Raw genomic sequence first — 25723 nt, forward strand, 5'->3', positions numbered from 1 at the left:
CAGCACAAGCCTGGTGTCATCATCCCCCACCACCAGCCCTACAGAAGATATGCCAGGTTATTTTTTGTGATCAATATATAAACTATATGGTGAAAGGTTAAAATAGTTAGAAGCAGATATGATATCAGTGAATTTTTTTTATTTGATCAGTCTTATTGTATTAAGTAAATGGAGTCTTTGTCGGCTCGTAGACCACCCACTACCAGTAGATGGTCCCACTGGCTCTATCCACTGCCTGCCTAGAAGGCTGTGGATATCACTGCTCTTGCCCTAGGCCAGCAAGGGTAGGGTCTCTGGTAACAACCGCAGGAGCCTAGCCACTGATTGCCTTTGACCTTTAGATGCATTTCCACCTAGAACTGGCTGGGAAGCAACACCTAGAGGGTAGAAGCGCTTGTGCATCTGATTCTGTTGACTCTGAAACACCCTGCCGTAGTCATCAAGCAGCTCTCAGATGACGTGCTATGCCAAGGGCTGTGGCAACCCAAGGCACGAGTAAGTGGTTCCTGAGCCCAAGAAGCTCCAGGGGAGACGAGGGGGGATCCGTGAGCGAGCCTGGCTATGAGCAGGGAAGTCAGTGGGGCAGCAGGATGTGTGCATGACTTGCAGAAGGAACTAGGAAGCCATTGCAAGGTCAGGGGTGGTAGAGATGAAAAAAATACCGGGGCAGCCCATGGACAGGACGTAGCCAGCAGTGAGGGAGAGGGTGGAGGGAAAGATTTCTGAGGTTTTGACCTGGGAGTGCACAAGGGGATGGTGGGTCTGGGTGAGAAGCATTTGGGAAGAAAATAATGGTGTGTCTTGGGACATGCTGACTTTGGGGTTATGTCTGCAGACCTCTCCCAGTTCCTAGGGATGCCGCCTGTAATTTGCTGTAGCCTCTGGACGACCATACGAAACACGTGATTCCACAGCAGTGTTCCTCAGATGTCCCTTATGTACATAGTACATAATCTTTGCCACATAGCACCTATGGCATCTACTTAACATTTTTCTTTGAATTGACTCACTTTATTTCTACTTTTTAAAATGGAACTTTATTGAAAGCAACAGTGTCCAAGAAAACAGTTTTCCATACATATATATATATATATATATATATATACACACACACACACACACACACACACACACATATATGCTAATGCCTACGAAAGTATTCACTTTAATACTAAAAATAGGAGATGTTATTTAATAGAATTGAGATGGGAATTGGCAATGAGGTACAATACCCTTTCATGAAGTGAGGTGGGGACTTCTCTGGTGGTCCAGTGGTTAAAACTGCACGCTTCCACTGCAGGGGGCACAGGTTCGATCCCTGGTCAGGGAAGTAAGATCTTGCATGCCACGTGGAGTGGCCAAAAAGAAAAAAGAAATTTAAAAATTAAATAAATAAATTTTGAAAATGAAGTGAGGAGGAGGCATGAGCTTGGTGTGATAATGCATATAAGGTATCAACATACAGTATACCCACCATAAGCATTACTTTCTCAGCCCTTCCACTATCCTATCCTAATTTCCGGCAGCCTCTCTTCCATATGAATGTAGAATCGTTTTTGGTCCCTCTGCGTGACTAACCCACTCGTGCACACAAATTTGCATACACAGCAGCATCGGATGCAGGGACCTGGACTTCGGGCCCCGTTATCAGGAATGACAGCCCTGTGTAGAGATGGCTAGTGTGGCCTTATTCTCAGCATCCTGTCTCGCCGGTGGGGTCCAAGATCTCTCCCAGAACTGCCCACCTATTGAGGGACCTCCTCAGACATTTCCCATTTCCTGGTGCCCAGGAGTTGTTGACTTTGGCCACTGCTGGGCCTGCGGGAGCCACGGAGAGGGCTTCTGGAGAGAGGCCCTCGGAGCTCCATGCACCGGGAGGCAGCTCCAGGCCGCCTGGCTGTTCTTTTGTGTTGTGTGCTTTACTGGCCCCAGATAAGTGCTTCCTGTTCCCCATTGATTATCCACAGATCCTGCTTCCTTTCTCCTCAATACCTGGGATGCCTTCCAGCTTCTCCTCCCACAGGGGAAATCCATAAACTTCAGAATTCCCAGGCCTGCTTTTGGTCAATGGGCTTTGCAGTCATTACAGGTTTTGCTATTCAGTCACATTCTCCATGGCTCCTTCCCCTCTGTCTAGGAACGTAGTTCCTTATGTGCCCAGCCAGGAGGGAAATGTTCCTGAGGCCTGGTCTCACCTCTCCTTTTTGCCAGCCGGAGTATCTGTATCTACTTCAGGCTTAAATCAGAATAAATAGCCTACACCTCACAGATCAATTTTAGCCAACTATTAGTGGCTGCCTGGTGTACTGGGTTGAGAATTCTGAGGTCTTAACCCAACGTTAATTGGGAGAAGTGCCATGATCTATTAGCAGTGTCTGCCATGGGTCCACCAGGGGAGTGTGGCAGCACCCATGCCTGGTAATTTGCTATCCCAAGATTCCAGGATGAAATTGAAGCTTCTAGAAGACAGAGAGCATGCCCTCGTACCCTCTCAGTTATACCATAAAAGTTCAAAGCCCCATATTCCCGTGCCAACTGGACCATCAACTAGTTCATGACCTTGTGTAAATCCAAGAGCTTCCAGCAGGCTCAGTTTCCCCGTCTTTAAAATGAGGATGATAATATCTGCTTTATCCATATTTAGGGGTCAGTAAGATCAAATGAGGTAATTAAAGTGCTTTCAAAAGTAAATGACTACAGGGACTTCCCTGGTGGTCCAGTGGGTAAGACTCTGCATTCCCAATGCAGGGGGCCTGGGTTCGATCCCTGGTCGGGAAACTAGATCCCACATGCCACAACTAAGAGTCCGCATGCCGCAACTAAGAAGTCTGCATGCTGTAACTAAGACCCAGCGTAGCCATAATTAATTAATTATTAAAAATTTTTTTGAGCAACTAAATGACTACAGAAGCGTATTCTCCCTGTGTGACCCACCCAGCTCAGATGCCACCTCCTTTGTGAAGTCTTCCGGTCTTTCCACGAGAATCCTGCCCATTTCAATCCCTCTCTTCTCTGAACCTGTCATCTGCTGACTTATATTCCAGTTGTTTATACGGCTTTTAAAAAATCTCCCCTGTGGCATATCGTGCACATAAATCGCCACCTGATAGAGGAGGTACCCATTAAACATTTATGGACTGTTCTGTACAGAGCTTTCACTGCCTCTTGGTCAGTTTTATAAGTCTAAGTAGGCAGTTCTGTAAGAATGGGAAGCCACCTGATAGCTTTAAATAGGGTAGTCTTGTGTTTTAGAAAGATGTTTCTGGGAGCCAGTAAAGGGTGGACGGGAAGAGATGGGGAGAGAGACAGAAGCAGTGGTGACACTGAGGAAGAGGACTGGGATCCCTTCATCTCCATTCACCACGCTGTTCTTTGATATGGACAACAGACATTTTGTCAGTCTGAGGCCAAATGACCTGCAGCCCACCCCCGCCCCCTTCGAACTGGGTTGCTCCCCCCAGGTGCCTCCGGGATAATGTGGAGCAGACACTGAACAGGAGCCAGGAGACCAGCTGCAGGTGCTGCAGTGGCCCAGCTGTGAAGAGGGAGGACCTGAATCCCTAGAATCTAGAAAGATGCCCAGGATCCATGGAACTTGGTGGCCAACAGGAGGTAGGGGAGGCAGCTGAAGACATTAAGGTGGTAGATTTTGAGGTTTCTACTTGGGAAAACTGAAGGCACAGGTTGGGGGGATGAAACTAATTAACCGAGGGTTCCTGTTATTTTAATAGTTTTGCTTACTGTTGTGGTAGTATGCTATACAGTCATTGTAAAAATTTCAAATGAATAAGAAAAGCGCAAAGAAGAGAGTAAGAGAATTGCCCCAAATGCTAAAACCCAGTGAGAACATCTTGGTGACTGTCCTTCCGGGTTCCGCCGTAACTGGCTTTTCTCACTGAAGAGTGGGTCCGAGACATTTATGCAGGTCAATAAATGTAGACCAACCAGAGGCCACACAGAACCTGGAACCACAGGAGCCAAGGCGGGAGAGGGCTTCCGGGCAGGAAGTGTGTTTCCCCAGAGACGCCTATAGGATTTGGCAGGTAAAAGGCCAGTTGCCTTTATTTTCTTTCTCGAGGCATCAAGGGCCTTGCAGTCCCAGAGACGGGTGGGACGGTGGTGGGAGGCGGAAGCAGCAGTGACTTCCTGGGCTCTCCTCTCCCTCCGCTCGCGTGCCCGCCCCAGAGACCGTGCCCTCGCCTCCTATCACATCTGCCCGAGTGAAGGCCAAATGCAGGAGAGGCTGCACAGTCCTCTGTCATTAGGAGGAGCCCCAGCGACCCCTCTCACTCACTCCCACCCTTCCCCTGCCGCCCCCATAGACTGTAAAGCCCTGTTGGCTACACATCTTCTTTCCGTCCTTCAACCCAGTACCTGTACGTGTGACAATTCCCAGCCTCACTTACAACAAGAGAAATGTGAATTGAAGCTACAGTGAGCTACGGCTTTCCACCTGCCCATCTGGTCAAGATCGTTAAGTTGAGTAACACTGTGTGGGCAAAGGGCTTGGGGAGATGAGCTGTCTCGTGTGCTGCTGGTAGCGAGCAGTGTAGACTGGGAGGTCTTCGGTAATGCTTCTCAAAAAGCTAAATGTACATGCCTTTGACCTAGCAGTCCCCTCACAACTGGAGGTGGGTCCTACAATTATACTCAGACATGAGCAAAGTGATGAGGATATTCATGGCGGCAAAAGACTGGGAAGCACCTGTACGTCTACGGTCATGGGACTGGTTAGTAGATTGTGGTACCTCCATGCTGCGGTGACTGTGAGGCCGTTAGCAGAATGAGGCAGCTCCCTCTGTACTGGTGTGGGGTCAGCTCTAGGTGCACTCGTGATGCAAGGGCAGAGGCCACAGCGGGGCCAGGACAGGTGATCGTCCGTGATAGCAGGGGTGTACCGTCAGTATACGCCAGACGTGGCCACGACAAGGCTGGAGCCGGAGGGCAGAGGAGGACTGGTCAGGCAGGGGTCCGCCCCGGGAAGGAGGGCCCGGCATCCAAGCCCAGTTCCCGTGAAGAAGCTTCTCTGTGGTGTGTCGGGCAGTGAGCACAGAAACTACCTGGGCCCAGCAGACCCAAGTTCAAAGCCACTGCAAGAGGCTACATAGGACTCAGGAGGCCTGTAGCTCCAGGCTTGGAAAGTGAAGGACCCAAAAGCAGTTTGTTTAACTTTGACTTTTCTGGAAAGCCCAGGTCTCTGCCCCAGAAGTCCCTTTAGCACAGAGCAGCTGTACCCAGAGCTCTGGGGGCAGAGGTCCCCTGCTCCTTCTGACAGGAGCACACAGCGGCCAGGAAGCCATGCTCGGCCAAGTGTCCAGCTCTCCCTCAAGACCACACGTGTCAGCCTCCAGCCATCTGTGAGCACAGCCAGCAGTCCCAGCAAGTCGGGGCAGATCTGAGACCCCCTCAGATCTCACCTACAGTCATTGGTGTTGCCCCAGCCACTTAGAAGCATCTCTTCCCAACATTGCCATCGGCGGCTCACTGCGGGAGCTTGCAATCAGCCACGGTGGGAATATTTACACCATGAATCCCAGCAAATGCTGCAAAGCAGGGCTTATCTTTTTGTTTTTGCTTAGAGAGCCAGCTGTTCAACATTTACCCACACAGGACCTCTCCCCACGAAACACCCAGAGATGAGTGAAGAGCCAAACCCTGTTAATTAGCCGTCCCTGGGAAAAGTTCAGGTAATGCTCATTGAGCAAGAATAACTAAGTCTTAGTGACTAAACATGCATCTCCCAAGAGCTTGCCGCGTGCCCAGCTCTTGGTCCTCTCCGAGTGATCACCCCTCTAACTGAAAAACCCTTTATTCAGGGCTTCCCTGGTGGCGCAGTGGTTGAGAGTCCGCCTGCCGATGCAGGAGACACGGGTTCGTGCCCCGGTCCGGGAAGATCCCACATGCCGCGGAGCGGCCGGGCCCGTGAGCCATGGCCGCTGAGCCTGTGCATCCGGAGCCTGTGCTCCGCGACGGGAGAGGCCACAATGGTGAGAGGCCCGCGTACCGCACAAAAAAAAAAAAAAAAGAACCCTTTATTCCCATGTTACAGGTGAGAAAGCAGAGGCTCTGAAAGGTCAGGTAACGTCCTCAGGTACACAGCTCGGAAGTGGGGATCAGCTAGGACTCCTGGTTCTGTATCTGTTGAGCACCTCAACCCAGGCTCCACTCCCAGGCATCCACTGTGCTTTAGACAAACAGCTGCATTTGATTTTTCTTCCATAGGAGGCTGGCTGGTCCAGGTCCCGGCCTTCAGGCTGATGAAGTAAAATAGCCCCATTTTACTTTTTTTTTTTTTTTTTTTTTTGCGGTACGCGGGCCTCTCACTGTTGTGGCCTCTCCCGTTGCGGAGCACAGGCTCCGGACGCGCAGGCTCAGCGGCCATGGCTCATGGGCCCAGCTGCTCCGCGGCATGAGGGATCCTCCTGGACCAGGGCACGACCCCGTGTCCCCTGCATCGGCAGGCGGACCCTCGACCACTGCGCCACCAGGGAAGCCCGATAGCCCCATTTTAAAGGTGAGATGATCTAGTCCAGAGAAGTTAGGAAGAGCCTGGAACCCTGCTGTGTCACCTCTGTGCTCTGTCTTCCACCACTAGAAATTGGCCTCTGTGGGGGAGCCAATTTTAAAAACAGCCCTTTCATCAAATCTGGGAGGCAAAATGGCCAGATTCTCTGAATTGGGAGGGGAAGAGAGTAGTTTGAGGCCATCCAAGAAAGAAGGGGAATTATTGGGGAGGAGATGGGTGTTTATGGGGAAACTGAAACCCAGCCATCCCACTCTTTTTTTTTTTCTTTCTTTTTCTTTTTTTTTTTTGGCTGTGCCATGCAGCATGTAGGATCTTGGTTCCCAGACCAGGGATGGAACCCGCGTCCCCAGCAGTGGAAGCACGGAGTCTTAACCACTGGACCACCAGGGAAGTCCCCAGCCCAGTCTTATTTTTGAGTTTACTCTTCAGTCGTGGAATAATCTTGGAGCCCCCTCTGCTGCCAGTGCACAGAGGGGCTCCAAAAATATTTGTTGACTAAGTTGCTGTGACAGGTGCTAGACAGACAAAAGTCACTTCATTGGTTTAAAACACTACCAAACTGTGGTTCTAAATAACTTCTCCAAGGAAAATTGTGTCTGTTGTATTAAATTGCATAGTCACTTATTATAGTGCTTTGTGGATTTATTAATTGGATTTATCTGTAACAACTCACCTATCAACAAAACCTCAAGAAGGAACCCAGGGAACTTCCCTGGTGGTCCAGTGGTTAAGACTCCATGCTCCCAATGCAGGGAGCCCGGCTTCAATCCCTGGTCAGGGAACTAGATTTCACATGTTGCAACTAAGACCCAACGCAGCCAATAAATAAATAAATAAATATTTTTAAAAAGAAGAAGAGAAAGGAACCCAGCCTTCTACACTTGAGCAAAACAAAGAAGGTGATTGTACTTGGGGGTTAGTGCCATTCATAAAACTAAGCAAATGCAGAAACTACTCATCTTTAGAAAAAGGAAATAAGGGATAAGGGTGTAAACCTTGTTTTTTATGCTTTTGCTCCTGGAATTGTGTCTAACCCATCGTTTGGGAACCAGTTCTTCTAATACTTTCATTTTATCTTCCTCAGTGACTTCTGAAAACTAAACGTTGTTCCCACTTGGGAAAGCTGTTCTGTCTCCTCACAAATGAGTTCATTACTCAATGTTGGTACGTTTCAAATTTAGATCAACTTATGTCCATTTTGATAGAAGACAGAGGACTTTAAGAAGCCTCCAGGAACAGGCAGCGTTGGGTGTCATAGGCTCCAGGCTGCATTTACAAATTCGTGGCAATACTAAGCCAATTGAAGTGAGAACGAATCGCTTAAGAGTGAAAGGGGCTCCATTATGTGTGTCTCATTGTCTCGAAAGGATTCAGGAAGAGACTGGATGAACCATGTTACAGATGTGGAAACTGGGGCTTATGAGATTGATAACATGCTTAAGCTCAAGGTGGGACAGGGTCTGGAGGCATCCTGAATGTTGGCTTCTGGGCAAGGAATTGAGGATGCGGACGTGACCGTTGAGGAACTGACGGTTCAAAAGACAGGGAGGGGCTTCCCTGGTGGCGCAGTGGTTGGGAGTCCACCTGCTGATGCAGGGGACACGGGTTCGTGCCCCAGCCCGGGAAGATCCCACATGCCGTGGAGCAGCTGGGCCCGTGAACCATGGCCGCTGAGCCTGCGTGTCCGGAGCCTGTGCTCCGCAATGGGAGAGGCCTGCATACCGCAAAAAAAAAAGACAGGCAGAATTTGCAAACGGATAACAGCAGCAGCATACTGAGTGCCATGGGAACACCAAGCACAGCTGGGGCCCAGAGGTGAGTGTGACTGGCCGTTGTGTGCAGCTGGAGAAGCCTTGTCAGGGAAGGTGACCTTGGTGCAAGGAGGGGATAGAGTTTCTCACGAGTAAAGGATACACCAGGCCAAGAACCAGTCAAGCAATATGGCACAGTGAGAGTGCATTAAGAACTTTAGTGCAGGGATCTCCCTGGTGGCACAGTGGTTAAGAATCCGCCTGCCAGTGCAGGGGACACGGGTTCGAGCCCTGGTCGGGAAGAACCCACATGCCACGGAGCAACTAAGCCCCTGTGCCACAACTACTGAGCCTGCGCTCTAGAGCCCACGAGCCACAACTGCTGGAGCCCGTGCGCCTAGAACCTGTGCTCTGCAACGAGAGAAGCCACTGCAATGAGAAGCCCGCGCACCGCAACAAAGACCCGATGCAGCCAAAAATTAATTAATTAATTTTAAAAAAAAGAAAAGAACTTTAGTGCAGCTGGTGTGAGGGGGTGTGGGGATGGTGAGGGTTGGAGCCAGAAGGATACGTTGGCCCTAGATTGCTGGTGAGTATCCCCTGACCCAGCAACCAACCAAGAAAGGATTTTCAGTAGGGAAGAGATCTGGTAGGTTGGTTTTTAGAAGTCTGAACTCTGGTAGGGTCTGGGAAACCACTGCAATTGTCCCAAAGAACAATTTCATCCCCAATTCTGGCAGAACAGAAAGTAAGGAAAAACTGATAGATTGTTCACATTTTTCATTTATAATACGATTCTTTTTTTTTTTTTTTTTTTTTTTTTTGCGGTACGCGGGCCTCTCACTGCTGTGGCCTCTCCCGTTGCGGAGAACAGGCTCTGGATGCGCAGGCTCAGTGGCCATGGCTCACGGGCCCAGCCGCTCCGCGGCATGTGGGATCTTCCCAGACCGGGGCACAAACCCGCATCCCCTGCATCAGCAGGCGGACTCTCAACCACTGTGCCACCAGGGAAGCCCCTATAATACGATTCTTGATGTTAAAGATCATCTTTAAAAGGAAGTGGAGAGCATTTTGCACGATGTCCCCGTCGCTGTGGGGTGGACGGCCATCTGCCCACGGGGTTGGGTTTCTAGCCTGTGCTCCTGAGTGGCTGCTGCACCATACCATCTCCTGGGAGGGAATCCTGGGAAGGCCTTTCCTCTATTCATGGGGTCCCAGAATCTCCATTCACCACTGGGGACCAGAGAGGCAGGAAAGATTGGTCACCTAAAGGGGTAAGCTTCTGCTCTGAAGCAGAAAAACTGCAAGACAGGAAAGGTAGAGAAAGGGGCCCTTTCTGTGTGCACCAGGCCTGCCCCTCCCACCAAGGAGAAGCAGAAGGGATTCTGTGGAGTGGGGTCTTCTCACCTGGGCATCTTTTGGAGCTGACTTGCTTCCTGACTTCCAGCTGTAGGGCACCCCCCTCCGGGAACACTGCGATTGAGTCTGTAACATGAGGCTTTGCTTCCTCTCTTGCCCGGGCCCTGCTTAAAGGGTTTTCTGTGAGAACGTGTGAGTGGGGAGAATGTGGGCGTTCCCAAGAGTCCTGGAGGCTCCTGTCTCCACCAGAGCAAGCTTGGAACTGGGGGGCCTGGCTGGGGGAGGGGCCGTCCCTACCTTCTAGGAGGCGGAGGGTTAATCTCCAGAGTTCATTGGCAGTTCTGCCTCTGGACAGGGCATGCTGGGATTTCCTCCCAGCTGTTTTACATCATGAAGATTTGTATGTTGGGGAAATTCCAGGGCACAGCTGCAATTAATCTGCTGCACAGTCTCCAAGCTAAGCGGGGTTCTGTGGGCCCAGTGCCCCACCTCCCTGCAAGAAGAGGGCTCTGACTCTCCAGTGACAGACGCTGCAGAGGGACCCTTCCCTAGGCCCAAGTTGAGCAGAAACAGCCCACCTGGCCAAGGGATATCCCCAAGGAGGGTACTGGAGAGGGGCCCAAGAGGCCAAAAGGGACCCAGAACATTAAGAAAAAGAGCAGCAGCACCCGTATACATGATAAAGCCCAAATAACACTGACAGCAACATTTGATAAAGACGTCACCAAAAAAAGAAAGAAAACTTGTTCACTCCTCGGAATGTAGAAGTATGAATCTTAAAACACTCATGTTTAGCATTCCACAGTATATACAAGAACGAACAAGCCACCGTGACTGAATAGGGTTTACCTGGGGAATACAAGGGTGCTTCAGTGTAAGGAGATCTATTATTTATGTATCCATCTCATGTCTGAGTCAAATAAGAGAAACCACCATTTTGGTGGATTCTGAGAGCATTCAACAACTGTCCCAGGGAAAACGATTTAAAAATAGGAACAGGGGCTTCCCTGGTGGCGCAGCGGTTGGGAGTCCGCCTGCCGATGCAGGGGACACGGGTTCGTGCCCCGGTCTGGGAGGATCCCGTGTGCCGCGGAGCGGCTGGGCCCGTGAGCCATGGCCGGTGAGCCTGCGTGTCCGGAGCCTGTGCTCCGCCACGGGAGAGGCCACAGCAGTGAGAGGCCCGCGTACCGCAAAAAAAAAAAGGAACAGAATCATCCTTCCTTAACAAGGTAAACACAGGTTCTAAACCACAGCCTCACTATACTTAACTGTGAACCACAATAGCAGAACTTCCCATATATATGTATGTATGACTGAATCACTGTGGTCTACACCTGAAACTAACATGACATTGTAAATCAACTGTAAAAAAAATGTAGAGGGGACTTCCCCAGTGGTCCAGTGGTTAAGACTCTGAGCTTCCATTGCAAGGGACGTGGGTTCGATCCCTGGTCGGGGAACTAAGATCCCACAGGCCACGCGGCGTTGCCAAAAAAAAAAAAAAAAAAAAAGGGACTTCCCCAAGTGCATTCCACGGAGCTCCAGTCCCACAAAAAGAGTTTCCCAGATTCAGTAAGATTGGAAAACTGCCTGTCTGGCCTGTCTCAGAGAGTCACCGCACACAGCAGCATTTGTAAATTGAGGGTTAACAGTCCTCACCATTTGGGTTTAGCTTTTTCTTTCTGTTTGTTGAGAATCAGAAGAGAGCGCTTATCCCATAAGTGGTGGCTGTTGCTGTTGCTTGGCCGTCAGCGCATTGATGCCACACGGGTGCCATGCGTTCCATCACGGTGCGCATCCCCCAGGAGGGAGGTGCTGAAGTCTGGCCATGAGAGACTGGTCAGGAGCCAGTTGTGGCCAGTTGGATGGAGCCTAGCCTGGGCTTGGAGAAACCAGCAGTTTTAATTTGCCCACATGCCATGACTGCGCAGAGAATCTAGGCTTAGCCACACATCTCTTAAACCACAAGAACATGCTACCCACCAATAAGTGATTAGCCCTGTGGGGCTGGCCGCACATGAGAATTACAGCCAAGAGAGGTTTCTTTCAGCTGAACACTGGGCTGAGCCTGACCTAGGAATTCAGACCGGCACAGCCACCTCCAGATTTCTGGGAAGGAGTTTGGGAAAGATTCTAAGCGGTGTTGCTGCCTCCTTCGGCCCCAGCTCATGGTTCTGGGAAGCTCAGCTGTCCCTTTAGAATGCTCCTTTCCTCAGAATTACGATCTAGAGGACTTCCATGTCTAAGCTGCAGGGACTCCAACTCTTACAGGTCTTCTCCCATCCCCTACTCCCACCACCGGTTTCAAAATCTTTAAAAAAAAGCAGAAGAGTGGAAAGGGGGAAGTGACAACCCTCCACTTCCCTATGACTCGGAATGAAGCCCTGTCTGAACACAGGCACAGCCCCCAGCCCCCGTCACCGACTGGAGCAGGAAGGATCCTGGGAAGACGCACACTATTCCCAGAACCGCCTCTCCACGCCTGTCTTATCTGTAAGGAGCCAGACTTCAGCAGTGGACGGGGCTAAACATTTTCACCCACCCTCCAAGCCTCCAGGTTTCATTAAAATTAGTGAGTGAGAGTGGCCCCTATGTAGGTAGAGAAGAGGGTACCCTCCTACGCTGTTGGTAGAAATGTAAATTGGTGCAGCCACTATGGGAAACAGTAAAAAAAAAACCTAAAAACTAAAAATAGAGTTACCATATGATCCAGCAATCCTGGTCCTGAGCATGTATCTGGAGAAAACTGTAATTTGAAAAGATACATGCACCCCTATGTTCATAGCAGCACTATTTACAATAGCCAAGACATGGAAGCAACCTAAAGGTACATTGACAGAGGAATGGATAAAGAGGATGTGGTACATATATACAATGGAATATTACTCAGCCATTAAAAAAGAATGAAATAATGCCATTTGCAGCAACGTGGATGGACCTAGAGATGATCATGCGAAGTGAAGTAAGTCAGACAGAGAAAGACAAATATCATATGATATCACGTGTAGAAATCTAAAATATGATACAAATGAACTTATTTACAAAACAGAAACAGACTCACAGACACAGGAAACAAATTTATGGTTACCAAAGGGGAAATGGGGTGGCAGAGGGCTAACTTAAGAGTTTGGGATTAGCAGATACAGACTACCATATATAAAATAGATAAACAAGGTCCTACTGTATAGCACAGGGAACTATATTCAATATCTTGTAATAACCTGTAAAGAAAAAGAGTATGCATATACATGTATAACTAAATCACTTTGCTGTGCACCAGAAACTGACATTGTAAATCAACTATACTTCAATTTTTAAAAAAAGAGTGGACCTTAAGGGGAGAAGAGAAACTGTGGTTTCCTCCCATCAGAAGCCCAGACGTCTTGGGGGGTACGTAACCACCAAGTACATGATAGACAACCATAAATAGTAGCTACTACTAAAAACCCTTATTATGCGTGTGTGTATGTGTTTATATGTATGTTTGTACATTGATCACCCCAGTACCAAGGCATAGGGACCCTCATGCATCTTATAGTATAGTGGGTACCAGCTCGTCAACCACTAGAGCAGTGGTTCTCACTGGGGGGCAGTTTTGCCCTCCAGGAGATATTTAGCAAAGTCTGGAGACATTTTTGCTAATCACAACTGAGCCGGAGAGTGGGAGCTACTGGCAGGGATGTTTAGCAGCATCCCTGGATTCTAGTAGGTAAAGCCAGGGATGCTGGTAAACATCCTAAAATGCACAGGACAGCCCCACGACGAAGAATTCTCTAGCCCAAAATGTCAGTAGTGCCACGGTTGAGAAACTCTGTGCAAGCACCCTACAAGCCTGCTATGTCTAACAGCCCATAAGGTCAGCGGATAGTATCCTTAAAGACCCAAAACTGCAGCACTGTCCCAAACCAGGATTCAGATCGATTTCTCTGGGCCACCCTGACATGGCCTAAGAAACATTCCTGGTAAGCTACAAGAGTGAAGAAGTGTTCAGTGTGGATCTTTGGGACTCTAAATAGGGAATCAGAGGCTGGTAGAGTTGATGGATTTTAGGAACACTTCTTTTGTGTTTCATGTGGCGAGAGGTAAATTTGGGACACTTCTCTTGAGCACCTGATATTGGTTGTAGAGAAACGAGTGTGATGGTTACTTACTCAAGGATAAGTAAGCTCCAGCCACCTCAAGTGTCCCAACAGGAGAACATGGCCGTGTATGTATTCATTCAGCTTCTGGGTGGCCAACCCTGTGCGAGACAGAAAAGGAGAGAGAAAAGGCCATCAGAGCAGAGGCTGTGGGGAGCAGTGAAATGTTCAAGGGGACAGTGTCATGAAAAGCTTTATGACTCATGTTGTGGTGAAGAGTGTGGGATTTGAAGTCAAGAGACCTCAGCTCCAGCGCCTCATAACGTGGGCAAGTCATTTACCCTGAACTTACCTCCATTAGCTTGTCTGAAAATTAGGACAGTCACCCTGACTTGTCGTAGCAGGGCCGCTGTGGAGATTCAACTGGTTTACGTGTGTAAGTCTGCTTTGAAAACTGCCAGCGTAGCACAAATGTTGTTGTTCCCTGAGGAAATGAGCTTAACTCACTAGACCGATGTTTGTCCAGTGCTGTTAACTTGCCAAAGGCATTTAAATCGCGGTTAGTTCATCTAGGAAGTGTAGGCTCCTGGGAAGGGAAATAGGTGAGTGAGGGTGTGAAGGAAGGAAGCTGATAGGATCAGCAAAGCACAGGCGTAGAGATGACATTCAACTGGGGGGAGGGGCGGGGCACCAGAGGGTCCCGGGGGGAACCGTCCTTATCCATTCCCACCTCCCATGGCCAGGCATCCTTGGCCCATCCCAGCTGCCGTCTCTGCCGCTCGCTGGCCCTTGGCAGATGTGTCCTTGGGTTATTATTCCTGCCGGTGGATACCTTTTGGAAAGCCCAGCCCCTGCCCTCTCAGTTAGTTTTTGTGGTTGATGGTGGAGGGCAAAGGGGCACTGCCCAGCCTCCATTCCTGACCTGTGCTCAGAGCTCAAGGCCAAATCATGAGTTTTCTCCCCCTGCCCTGAAACTGAATGACCAGAGCAAGGGATGATTCAAAGACTTCTTTCTGTCTCCTTGGGAAACTCTTCCTGGAGCCACCACATTCTATTAGAGCTCGAATTTTCAAAGTGGCCTCAAGAATTCTACAAAGAGGCTGCATGGCTGGTCTGCTGCCCAGAAGCACCAGATCAGTGTTGACACTCAGACAACATGTGTATTTTGCTCCTGGCAAAGACTAATGGTTTGCTTAGGAAAATAATAGCTGCCATTTATCAAATGTCTTCCACGTGCACAGCACCGTGTTCAATACTAGACATTGTCCCTAATCCTTCTAACAACGTGTAACGTTAGTGATCATCGCCTTGCTTTATGGATGAAGAAACTGAGGCTCAGAGGTGTTAAGACACTTATCCAGGGTCACACAGCATAATTGGCAGAGTGAGAACCTGAACCCACGAACGCTCAACTCCAGAGCCCGTCACTGCCTCTCCACCCGTTCTCTCCCAGACTCTTGCCCGAGACTCTACCATGCTGGGGTTGAGGAGAGGCTTTTCGTTTAAAGACAATGTGTGTGTGTGTGTGTGTGTGTGTGTGTGTGTGTGTGTGTGTGTGTGTGTTGGGGATTTATCGTTTGGTTTGGTTTTTTTGCAGTCATACATGGGAGAGGGTAGGGTACTGGAAAATCTTTTCAAGATCAAGAAACACTACAACGAAGTAAAGATCCACATCCTTGAATATGGACAGATATTACTCGTGACACTGGAAGTGTCAGGCAGATGGTTTTTATTCATTCATTCACCAGATAGTTCTGGAGAGGCTGTTTATTTCCTGGGGAGTGTTGTGTGTGATGCTGTAAGAGATGGAAATGAACAGGCAGGATGACCATCTGGGAGCCCTGGGTCCCTTGATGAGCCTTGCTTGTCCCGCTACTAAAGACCCTCAGCAACAGGGTCTTTGAATATTTTGGTCCGTTGTGCTGCCATTTTTTTTTTTTTTTTTTTAAAGCCTATAGTTATTTATTTATGTTTTTTGCGGTACGTGGGCCTCTCACTGTTGTTGCCTCTCCTATTGCGGAGCACAGGCTCCGGACGTGCAGGCTCAGCGGCCATGGCTCACGGGCCCAGCCGCTCCGCAGCATGTGGGATCTTCCCAGAGCGGGGCACGAACCCATGTCCCCTGCATCAGCAGGCGGACTCCCAACCACTGTGCCACCAGGGAAGCCCTGCTCTCATGTTTTTACCCCAGAATGACGGAGGGGCTGGTGGCAGTAGTGGTTGTCAATGTATGCTCTACACTCTTCTGATCTCTGGCCATTGACACAGTAAGGAGCGTGCAGGTAAAATAAGCCACGGCCGTCCCCCCCACCACAGAGCGCCTCCCTGCTCCCTTGGGGTGCATGAGAGGCCCCCACTCACCAGCTGCATTGTTTTCTGTCCCCTGTGCAGTACCTGCAGATGAAATGGCCCCTCCTCGATGTCCCCGCCAGCGCCACGGTCAAGGATACCAGGTCACCGTCCCCAGCACACTTGGTAAGTCCGTTTCTCCTTAAAGCGTGGAAGGGACACTCTCGCTGACTTGTCCCATGTCCCTGCCTCCACCTTCCCGCAGTTCTAGCAAGTATTGCCCCAAGCGTGTGAGCCGAACGGTCAGGGGCACAGCAGTTAGGGTGTTGCCTGTGCACGCCCCCATCACTGCCACCTCGGCACGCGCTCACACCACCCGAGATGTTGTGCAATCGGAAACGCCAGCCCTGCCCCTGGCTGGCGACCCCGGTCCTCCCCTGCCGCCCCTCCACCTGAGCAGCGGCGTTCTCCATTCTCTCCTTTCTCTCCCGCTGGAGCTCGGTCAGCAGCCCCCGATTCTCCTACAGAGCTGCATGGCAACAGTTGAAGAGGCTCTTCTGTAAAGGATGTTAGAGAAAAGAATTAAATCAAAACATAGGCAAACAAAAATCCCGAGGGGCAACTGAGGCTTCCTGCCAAGGTCCGAGGCAGCACAGCCACAAAGGAAGGTCTGGAGCGTCCTGGGAGGAAGAGCAATGAATGGGATCTGACAGGTCTCCTCACCTGGGCTTGCAACAGACTGAAATCATTAGGATAGGAGATGTTCCCAGCCGGGACCCTGCATCCCCTTTTCCTGGACTTTCTTAAGAGCTTGGGGCAACCCACGTGCCCCACAAGCTAACGGATATTGTCCCCTGCGCAGTGGATCTCAGAAACACAGAGGGTCCAGTTAGAAGGAACCCCAGCTGGTGTGACTCATCCATTTTACAGACAGGGAGACCTGGGAATACATGATACTTCTAAAACTTTATTAGGGAAAATTTCAGTGGTTCCCTTCAGCCACAGTGGGTTGTTTTCAAGCAAATCCAGACATAGTATTTCACCTCCTTCAGGACATCTTAAGATATTCTCAGTCCTTTTTCGTTAAAAGCTTAGAGCCTAGTTGAGGAGAAGGAAGGTATACATAGAGAGATACATAATGGCCCAATGAGCCCGTATGATTTCCAGGAATCATGAGACCAGCTTACAGTGGCAGAGCCCTCGGTAGTTCACAAAGCAATGTCATGTGTAGTTCTGAGGTGGCGGTCACAGCCATCCACTGGGGAGACAGGTGGGGATTGCTGTTTCACAATCTCTAGGAGAAACCAGTGATCAGCAGGGCCAGCCATCCTGTGCAGGCTGCCCTGAGAGGTCTGTGGCCAGTCACCAAGTCCTGAGTAGCCCGTTGGGCCTGTGGCCCTCCAGATTCCAGAACAGCTCGGGATGGCCGAGCGCGAGGTACAGGTGCCCTCTAGTGGTCAGTCCTTGTGGAGGACATGGCATCCCAACCCCCCGACCCCGCCACAAAGTTGGCTTGTCCCCTCCCAGCACAGCTGTCTCTGTTTCAAATCTTTGCTCACACCCCACCCATCCTGCGGCATCCCCCAGCCAGTATCCTTCACATACTGTCTACGTATCTTCTAAAATCTTCATTTACATTTAGAGGAACTGAATTCTCTTTAAAATTAACACATGGACTCTTTGAGTTTCCCATCCTCCCTGTTGCACAGAGCAATCCAGCTCTGAAAAATGAAATAAAAAGCCTGTGTATGGCCCTCCTCCTCCTGTGATGCATCATCTTATTTCCCTTCTAATGTTCACCGCCCAACTTCAGACAAGAGCTAGACCTCCCACCTCCATCCCCGATCCATTTGCCATCTAATACCTAGTCTAGTCATTTGTCCAACTTTTTCTCAACCCTCTGCTTCCTATAATTCTTTCATTGGTTCTGGGAGACTGTATTAATAGACATTATCAAGGGTTTTTTTGCCCTCTCTAAGCTTCCATTTTCCTTCTGGATTCTTTTCCTTAAATAAATCAGCTATTCATCCTCACTTATTATCTCAGTGTAAATGGCATGAAAATATATGAAATCCCTAAGCTCTTAACAAGGTTCTCTACCCATAGTTCCCACTGCCAGGCAAACCTACAGCTACTGCAGATGTGTGTTATACGGATATGATCTCAGGACTGCTTTGGATCAGGGGCTCATGTTTTGTCTGAGAGTGGAAAACCGGGAACAGTGGACACATTACATGGTAGATAGCAAAATGGATACTTTTCTAGTAAGTTGTATATTATTATACTCTGCACTCTAATATAGATAAACAGAAACAGACTTCAAAAACTTAAAGAACATTCATGGGAGAAAAACCTTAACATTAACCTGAAATTCTGTAGACTGGGAGAAGACCACCATTTTCCATTTTCAAGTCAGGGCTTCTCATTCTAACTTCTGAGATACACGTGTGTACGTGTATGTAGGAGCCAAACCTGAGATGCCCGTGTGTTGGAGGTTGTTTAATAAAGTGGGCTTGAATCCCAGCTCCACCTCTTCCTACTTGTGCAGCTGCAGGAAATTACCTCATCTCTCTTTGCCTTGGTTTCCTCATCTATAAAACAGGAATTAGAAGAGGACTTGACCTCAGAGTTCTGTGAAAATGAGGCCACGCATTGTAATGAGTTTAGAATTGTAACTTGCACAGAATAAGACTCATTGGTGGTTAGCTTGCTACTATCACCACCACCACCACCAGTAGCACTGCTTTGATGAAGAGAAGGAAGGAACAATTAAAATACTGTTCATTTAGGGCTTCCCTGGTGGCGCAGTGGTTGAGAGTCCGCCTGCCGATGCAAGGGACACGGGTTCGTGCCCCGGTCCGGGAAGATCCCACATGCCACGGAGCGGCTGGGCCCGTGAGCCATGGCCGCTGAGCCTGTGCGTCCGGAGCCTGTGCTCCGCAACGGGAGAGGCCGCAACAGTGAGAGGCCCGCATACCGCAAAAAAATTAAAAAAAAAAATACTGTTCATTTAGCAGACTAAGAGGTGATGAAGGCTCGAATTATTAGGTACCAGATCAAATAGACACATTGCAGAGGTAATGGAGGTAATAAGCCTGTAGAATTTAGCACCTGCTCTCTCAAGGATATGATTTAACTGGTCTGGGGTGGGGCTGGTATCTTATTTTTCTAAGCTCCCTGGAAGATTCTAAGGGGCAGCCAGAATTGAGAATCACTGCCCTCAGTGCATATCAGAGGCAAAAGGGAAGGAGGGCCCAGAGACCATCCCAGTTTATTCAATGCCGGATTCTGTAGGCTGCAGGCGTAAGCAGAGAAGCAGGTTACCGGAAGTAGTCGGAGGTTTGGACGCTGGCTTTTTTTATTAGAAAAATGAAAACACTTGATTATGAAATTCCTTTTGGAATCATGAGCAAAATATTTTAAGACGAGTTTGGCCCTGGGAGAAGGGCAAATGGAGGAAACAGCCTGCCTACTCGGAGAGATATAGTGAGTCATGTCGAAGCCTGTCAGGGAAATGTGTATAAATAAGCCGTAACTGGGCCAGGGTGGGGATGGAATTACATGTCATTACCACTTGAATTTTTATGCCTTCGAAACAAGCTCTAAAAACTAAGTATCCCTGCGTGTAGACTGTTACCCTGATCCCTCACCGTGGCCCACGTGCCTGGTCCCTGTCACTCCCTCCACCCTCTCCCCAGATCGCTGTGCCCAACCACACAAAACAAATATACGCACTTCCAGAGTATAACCGACCCAAAGATAGGACTCTCAACTCTTTTGTTCACATCTGTTTACCTAGCACCTGTCATGATGCTTGGCACAGCATAGGTACTCAGGAAGCATTTGTGAATGGTTGGAGAATCGGTGATCTGGGGAAAGGTAGATGCCCACTTCTGAACCCCTCTCTGCCCCTGAGTCCAATTCCTCTTCTTGTTCAGGATTTTTAATTAAATCTTTTTTTTTTTTTTTAATTTTTTGGCCACAGCGTGTGGCATGTGAGATCTTAATTCCCCGACCAAGGATCGAACCTGTGCCCCCTGTGTTGGAAGCATGGAGTCTTAACCACTGAACCATCAGGGAAGTCCCTAATTAAATCATTTTTGAAACCAGAAAAGTAATGCATGTGTGTGTACAACACCTGGGAAAATGCAAAAGTACACAGAAAAAGACCTGTAATCCCACCACCCACAAGCATTTTATTTCAGTCTCTTTTCTGTGTGTGTGCACACCTGTAACTTGCTTTCTAGATGATGACTGAATGCTTCTTTTAACCATAGTGAACACCCTGTTTTAGCACTAAGCTTTGGGCCATGCTCAGAAGCAAGGCGCATTGCTTTGCATCCAATGGCTAATGGAAGGCAGGGCCTGGAAGCCCTCCTAAAGGGCGACTGTCTCACTGCTCCGAAGAAATAGCTGAGCTGAGAGCTGAGAAGCCTGACTTCTCTCAGCATGCCAGTTGTTGATTAAAAACATTCATCGAAGTTTCCCTTTTTAAATTGTATAGTTTCGGGCTTCCCTGGTGGCGCAGTGGTTGAGAGTCCGCCTGCCGATGCAGGGGACACGGGTTCGTGCCCCGGTCCGGGAAGATCCCACATGCCATGGAGCGGCTGGGCCCGTGAGCCATGGCCGCTGAGCCTGCGCGTCTGGAGCCTGTGCTCCGCAACGGGAGAGGCCGCAACAGTGAGAGGCCCGCGTACCGCAAAAAAACCAAACAAACAAAAAAATAAACACAAAAAAATAAATTGTATAGTTTCTCCATCTTATAAATATACCCGTGTAGACCCCAAAACTCATCATATAGCCTGTTGCTGCTCCATTCTACCTCCAGTGCTGATTTCAATTCCTACTATATAGTATTCACTTTTTTTTGGATATAAGTTTAAACTTTCAGAAAAATTGCAAGAATAATACAATGAACTCCCATATACCTTTTTTTTGTATTTTTATTTCTTTTAATTGATTCACTTTTAAAATACCAAATTTATTTTAATAGGAAACTTTTTTAAATGTATTTTTATTTATTTATTTATTTTACATCTTCATTGGAGTATAACTGCTTTACAATGGTGTGTTAGTTTCTGCTTTATAACAAAGTGAATCAGTTATACATATACATATGTCCCCATATCCCCTCCCTCTTGCGTCTCCCTCCCTCCCACCCTCCCTATCCCACCCCTCTAGGTGGTCACAAAGCACCGAGCTGATCTCCCTGTGCTATGCGGCTGCTTCCCACTAGCTATCCCATATACTTTTTATCTAGATCCAGAGATTTTGCCCCATCCCTTGCCCACCCTGCACTCCCTCCCTCTCCCTCTCTCTCTCCCTCTCCCTCTCTCTCTCTCTCTCACACACACACACAGACACATGCAGTATATATGGGTTTTTCTTAACAGTTTGCCAGTAAGTTGGAAACATTGTGTCCCTTTACCCCTAAATACTTCAGACGTATTTCTTAAGAAGAAAGACAGTATCTTACAATGACCACAGTACAGTTAGCAAAATCAAGAAATTAACATTTCATATTACCTGACCCACAATACATATTCAAATTTCAGTAAATGTCCCAGTAATGCCTGTTAAGCTGTATGTGTTTCTTGGTCCACAGTTCAACCCAGGATCGCAGGTTACATTTCGTTGCCAGTCCTTTAGTCTCCTTTAATCTCGCAGAGTTCCTTAGCCTTCCTCTTTCCTGACCTTGACATCTTTGGAGAAGTACAGACCAGCTGTTTTGTAGAATGTCCCTCCATTCGGGTTTGTCTGAGGTTTCCTCATGGTTAGATTCAGTTTGTGCTTTTTTGGCAGGAACACCACCGCACTGATGTGCACCTCTCCGTGCATCACATCGGGAGTCCGATGTCCATTTGTTCTCATTTATTTATTGTCCATTTGTCCCAAAGTCGGTGGTGTTGGCTTTGATCGTTTGATTAAGGTGGTGTCTGACACGTGTTTCCTCTGTGAGGTTATTCTTTCCCTTTGTAATTAATAAGCGCTCCGTAGGGAGAGGCTTTGAAGTTATATAAATGCCCTGTTTCTCATCGAACTTGCACCCACGATTCATGGCAGGCATTGAAGATTATTGACCTCCGTCATTCCTTTATTAGTTTCTGCTACTGAGACTTAGCTTTTGGGAAACCTCACTTGGGTCTCCCAGCTCATTACTCTTAGTGAAAAGCAGAATGGACATCGTGGCAAGTCAAGTCTGTGCACTTATGACACAGATGAAAAAGATGATGATAGAGGAGAGAAACTAAGAACCAGTCTACAAATAGTGTTCCTGAGGAAGAGACCACACAACCAATAAAAACGGCAGTGGGCAATAAGAAAGTGAGACTGGGCTTTAGAAACAAAAACTAGGGACTTCCCTGGCGGTCCAGTGGTTAAGACTCCGTGCTTCCACTGCAGCGGGCATGGGTTCCATCCCCGGTCGGAGAACTAAGATCCCACATGCTGCACGGCATGGCCCAAAAATAAAAAACAAATAAATAAATACAAACAAAAACTCAAGTGTGTAGCTTGAAAGCGCTCACCTGAATTCTACAAAGTAAATGAAAGTTGACATTTACCTAGACACGTCCTGGCAACAGTCTAAATTGTAAGGGTTTAATTTGTTGGGTTTTTTTCCTACAAGCATCTATGCAGGAAGGAAAAGGCCAGTGTCAAAGTAATAAAAATAAAGGTAAACTCAGGATTCTCTTTTGCTGCCTTCAATGCCAGCAAACAGTAGAAAAGGGAGAGTCTTGATAAGGAAAGATTTATACCAAGAATTTTGTGCCCAGTCCAATTTGCAAAGACCTCAGAAATGCACCACTGCTTCCAAGAAGGACCTAAAGCACATTCTAATTCCTTGCAGCATTTTCTCTCTGCTGCTCCCCTACAGAGACCCTGGATTTATCTTCACATCTTTCAGAGCCTTCAGCTTACTGCTTGCCACCTGTGAGGAGCTCAGAGAATATTTCTTAGTCCGTTAATATAGACTCTCATCCCGTCATTTTCTTCTCTATGCTCCAGTCCACTGGCTTCCTGGGGGTTCCTCAAACACACGGAGCATGCTGCCCACCTTGGAGCCAATGTGCTGGGTGCCTTCTGCCAAAACACCCTTCCCTCTCATGCCCACACATCTCACTCCACTGCCTTTGTGTATTCATTCAAAAGTCATTTTCTCATTGAGGCCTTCCCTGGTCAGCGTGTGTAACTTATAACCCACACCTGCCTCGCTTCTTTTCTGCCGTCCCTGACTTGGTTTTTCTCCTTAACATTTATCACTATCTAATATTTTAGTTATTTATTTATTTGGCTTATTGTCTGTTTGTCCAATTAGAATGTACCTACCACAAGGATAGGTATTTTTGTCTAAAAAGACAAGATTCTCTAGTGCATTCACGAGACCTAGAACTGTGCCTGGCACATAGTTGATGCAACATAAATACCTGTGATCCGTATTTTCTGCCGGGCCAATTAGATCAGCAATCCAGCCATGTCGTCAGAGACCCAGGTTCCTTCCACCTCTGCTTGTTGACCTCCAGCCCTTCGACTGCCCAAATCGGTCCCTGCTGTGTAGACAGTCTCCACAAACATTTACCCAATAAATAAAAGTGTGAATTTCCATTTCTCTCGAAAATTCTGTATAGGAGACATATGTTCAGATTTCCTTTCTTTGATAGGATACGATGACAGAATTGGCAAAGAGCTTACATTTCGCCTTTTTTTTTTTTTTTTTGTGGTACGTGGGCCTCTCACTGTTGTGGTCTCTCCCATTGCAGAGCACAGGCTCCGGACGCGCAGGCTCAGTGGCCATGGCTCACGGGCCCAGCTGCTCCGCGGCATGTGGGATCTTCCCGGACCGGGGCACGAACCCGTATCCCCTGCATTGGCAGGCGGACTCTCAACCACTGCGCCACCAGGGAAGCCCTACATTTCGCCTTTAAAGTGGTATTTGTTAGAGAGTGGTGTGTGTGTGCACACACAGAGAATTGGGAGTTTTTTCCCTCAACTTTAATTAAGTTCCTCTTTGCCCCTGCTTAGATTATAAATCCACCGCTGTGACTGGACTGGTATTTTAGGAACAAACCAGTTTCCTTTTTCCCCCAAGTCCTGCATTTGAGCACATAATCTCTTGAAAACAGTCTGACCCACTCAAAGAGAAGGTTTTCTCAATCACTAAACAGACGATTGATTGTGGATAGAGCACATTTCTTTTTTTTCTTTTTTTTTAAAATTAATTTATTTTTTATTTTTGACTGTGTTGGGTCTTCGTTTCTGTGCGAGGGCTTTCTCTAGTTGCAGCAAGCGGGGGCCACTGTTCATCGCGGTGCACGGGCCTCTCACTGTCGCGGCCTCTCTTGTTGTGAAGCGCAGGCTCAGTAGTTGTGGCTCACGGGCCCAGTTGCTCCGCGGCATGTGGGATCTTCCCAGACCAGGGCTCGAACCCGTGTCCCCTGCATCGGCAGGCGGATTTTCAACCACTGTGCCACCAGGGAAGCCCCGAGCATATTTCTTAAACATATAAAGTCAGGTACATTTAGCAACCCAGTGCACCTCTGAGGATCTTTTCTGGGCAGCCTGTTGGGTGGTCTGTGTCAGGCGGTGGAGAGTGGCAGGGCCTCATGGAAGGACGGTTTGTGGAGGGGTGGCTGGTCCATCTATGGTGGAACGTGGGCTTTACTTAGAACTTGGAAGAAAGTCATGAACAGTAGAAGAGAGGATGAATTGCTTCCTCAGGACCAGGAATTTCAAGGAGAACTTTGGCTTGGACCAACCCTAGAAACAGACCAAACCAGACAAGAAACACTTGAGCTGGGAAAGGGGTGGATCTGCGTGATGGGCTGGAAGGATTCAGGTCCAAGGTGGCTCTGAGATGCTCTTCTTTGGATAAAACTGGACTCGGCTACCTTGCCCAGGGAACACCTGTACCCTGGGTTGGGCGTGCTCTTTGCACTACAGAGCAGGCTGTCCACTGAGAAGTGTGCGGCGGTTCTCAACGTTCCTGCCCTTGGCCGAGGTTTATGTTGTGGGCATCCTGCCCCTGGGGACAGCGAAGGAGCAAAAAAAAGCAGGAACTTTTCTTGGGATGGTAGCCTCCTAGGAGAGCTTTCCCTGAGTCAGCCCTAAGGAGAGTGATTTTTGCTAATCAGTCCCAGAGGCCTCATCTTCCCAGCCTGACCAAGGAAAAGTCTACCTTCCTTTTTCTTTCTGTGAACCCACCACCTTCCAGTCCATTTTTTGGAAAATGATGCCACCTAATGGGAACCAATAATAATAACTCATGGAGTGTTAAAGTGAGGAGACCTGCGTTTTCAAATAAAACTCACATTTCCCTGCTTTGTACTTAACTCTGGCACCCATTCGGTGCTGTTTGTCAGTTTCTTTTTTTTTTTTTTTTTTTTTTTTAATTTTACTGCAAAATTTTTCAACCATATACAAAACAAGACAGTACAAAGAAATCCCATGTACCCATACAACCATCAGTATTTTTCTGTGTTTATTTCATCTATCTTCCCAACACCCCTTCCCTTGTTTCTTCTTTTATTTTTTTTTTGAATTTTTGAATTTTATTTTATTTTTTTATACAGTAGGTTCTCATTAGTTATCCATTTTATACACATCAGTGTATACATGTCAATCCCGATCTCCCAGTTCATCACACCACCTCCCCCACCCCCTGCCGCTTTCCCCCGTTGGTGTCCATACATTTGTTCTCTACATCTGTGTCTCAATTTCTG

General features: G+C 48.2%; 1 protein-coding gene across 1 annotated transcript in view; it reads left to right on the top strand.

Annotated features, from left to right (window-relative positions):
• The window catches only part of TCF7L1 (transcription factor 7 like 1), a gene marked incomplete at its 5' end in the record, with an annotated part of 164031 nt that overhangs the window by 121981 nt on the left and 16327 nt on the right, over positions 1-25723 (top strand). The window contains one exon of the mRNA XM_079720479.1: positions 16107-16190. Coding sequence (XP_079576605.1) covers positions 16107-16190 — 84 coding nt within the window. The remainder of the gene's footprint in view (positions 1-16106; positions 16191-25723) is intronic.

Source organism: Hyperoodon ampullatus, assembly GCF_949752795.1.
Source record: "Hyperoodon ampullatus genome assembly, chromosome: 15".
Taxonomy (NCBI): Eukaryota; Metazoa; Chordata; class Mammalia; order Artiodactyla; family Ziphiidae; genus Hyperoodon; species Hyperoodon ampullatus.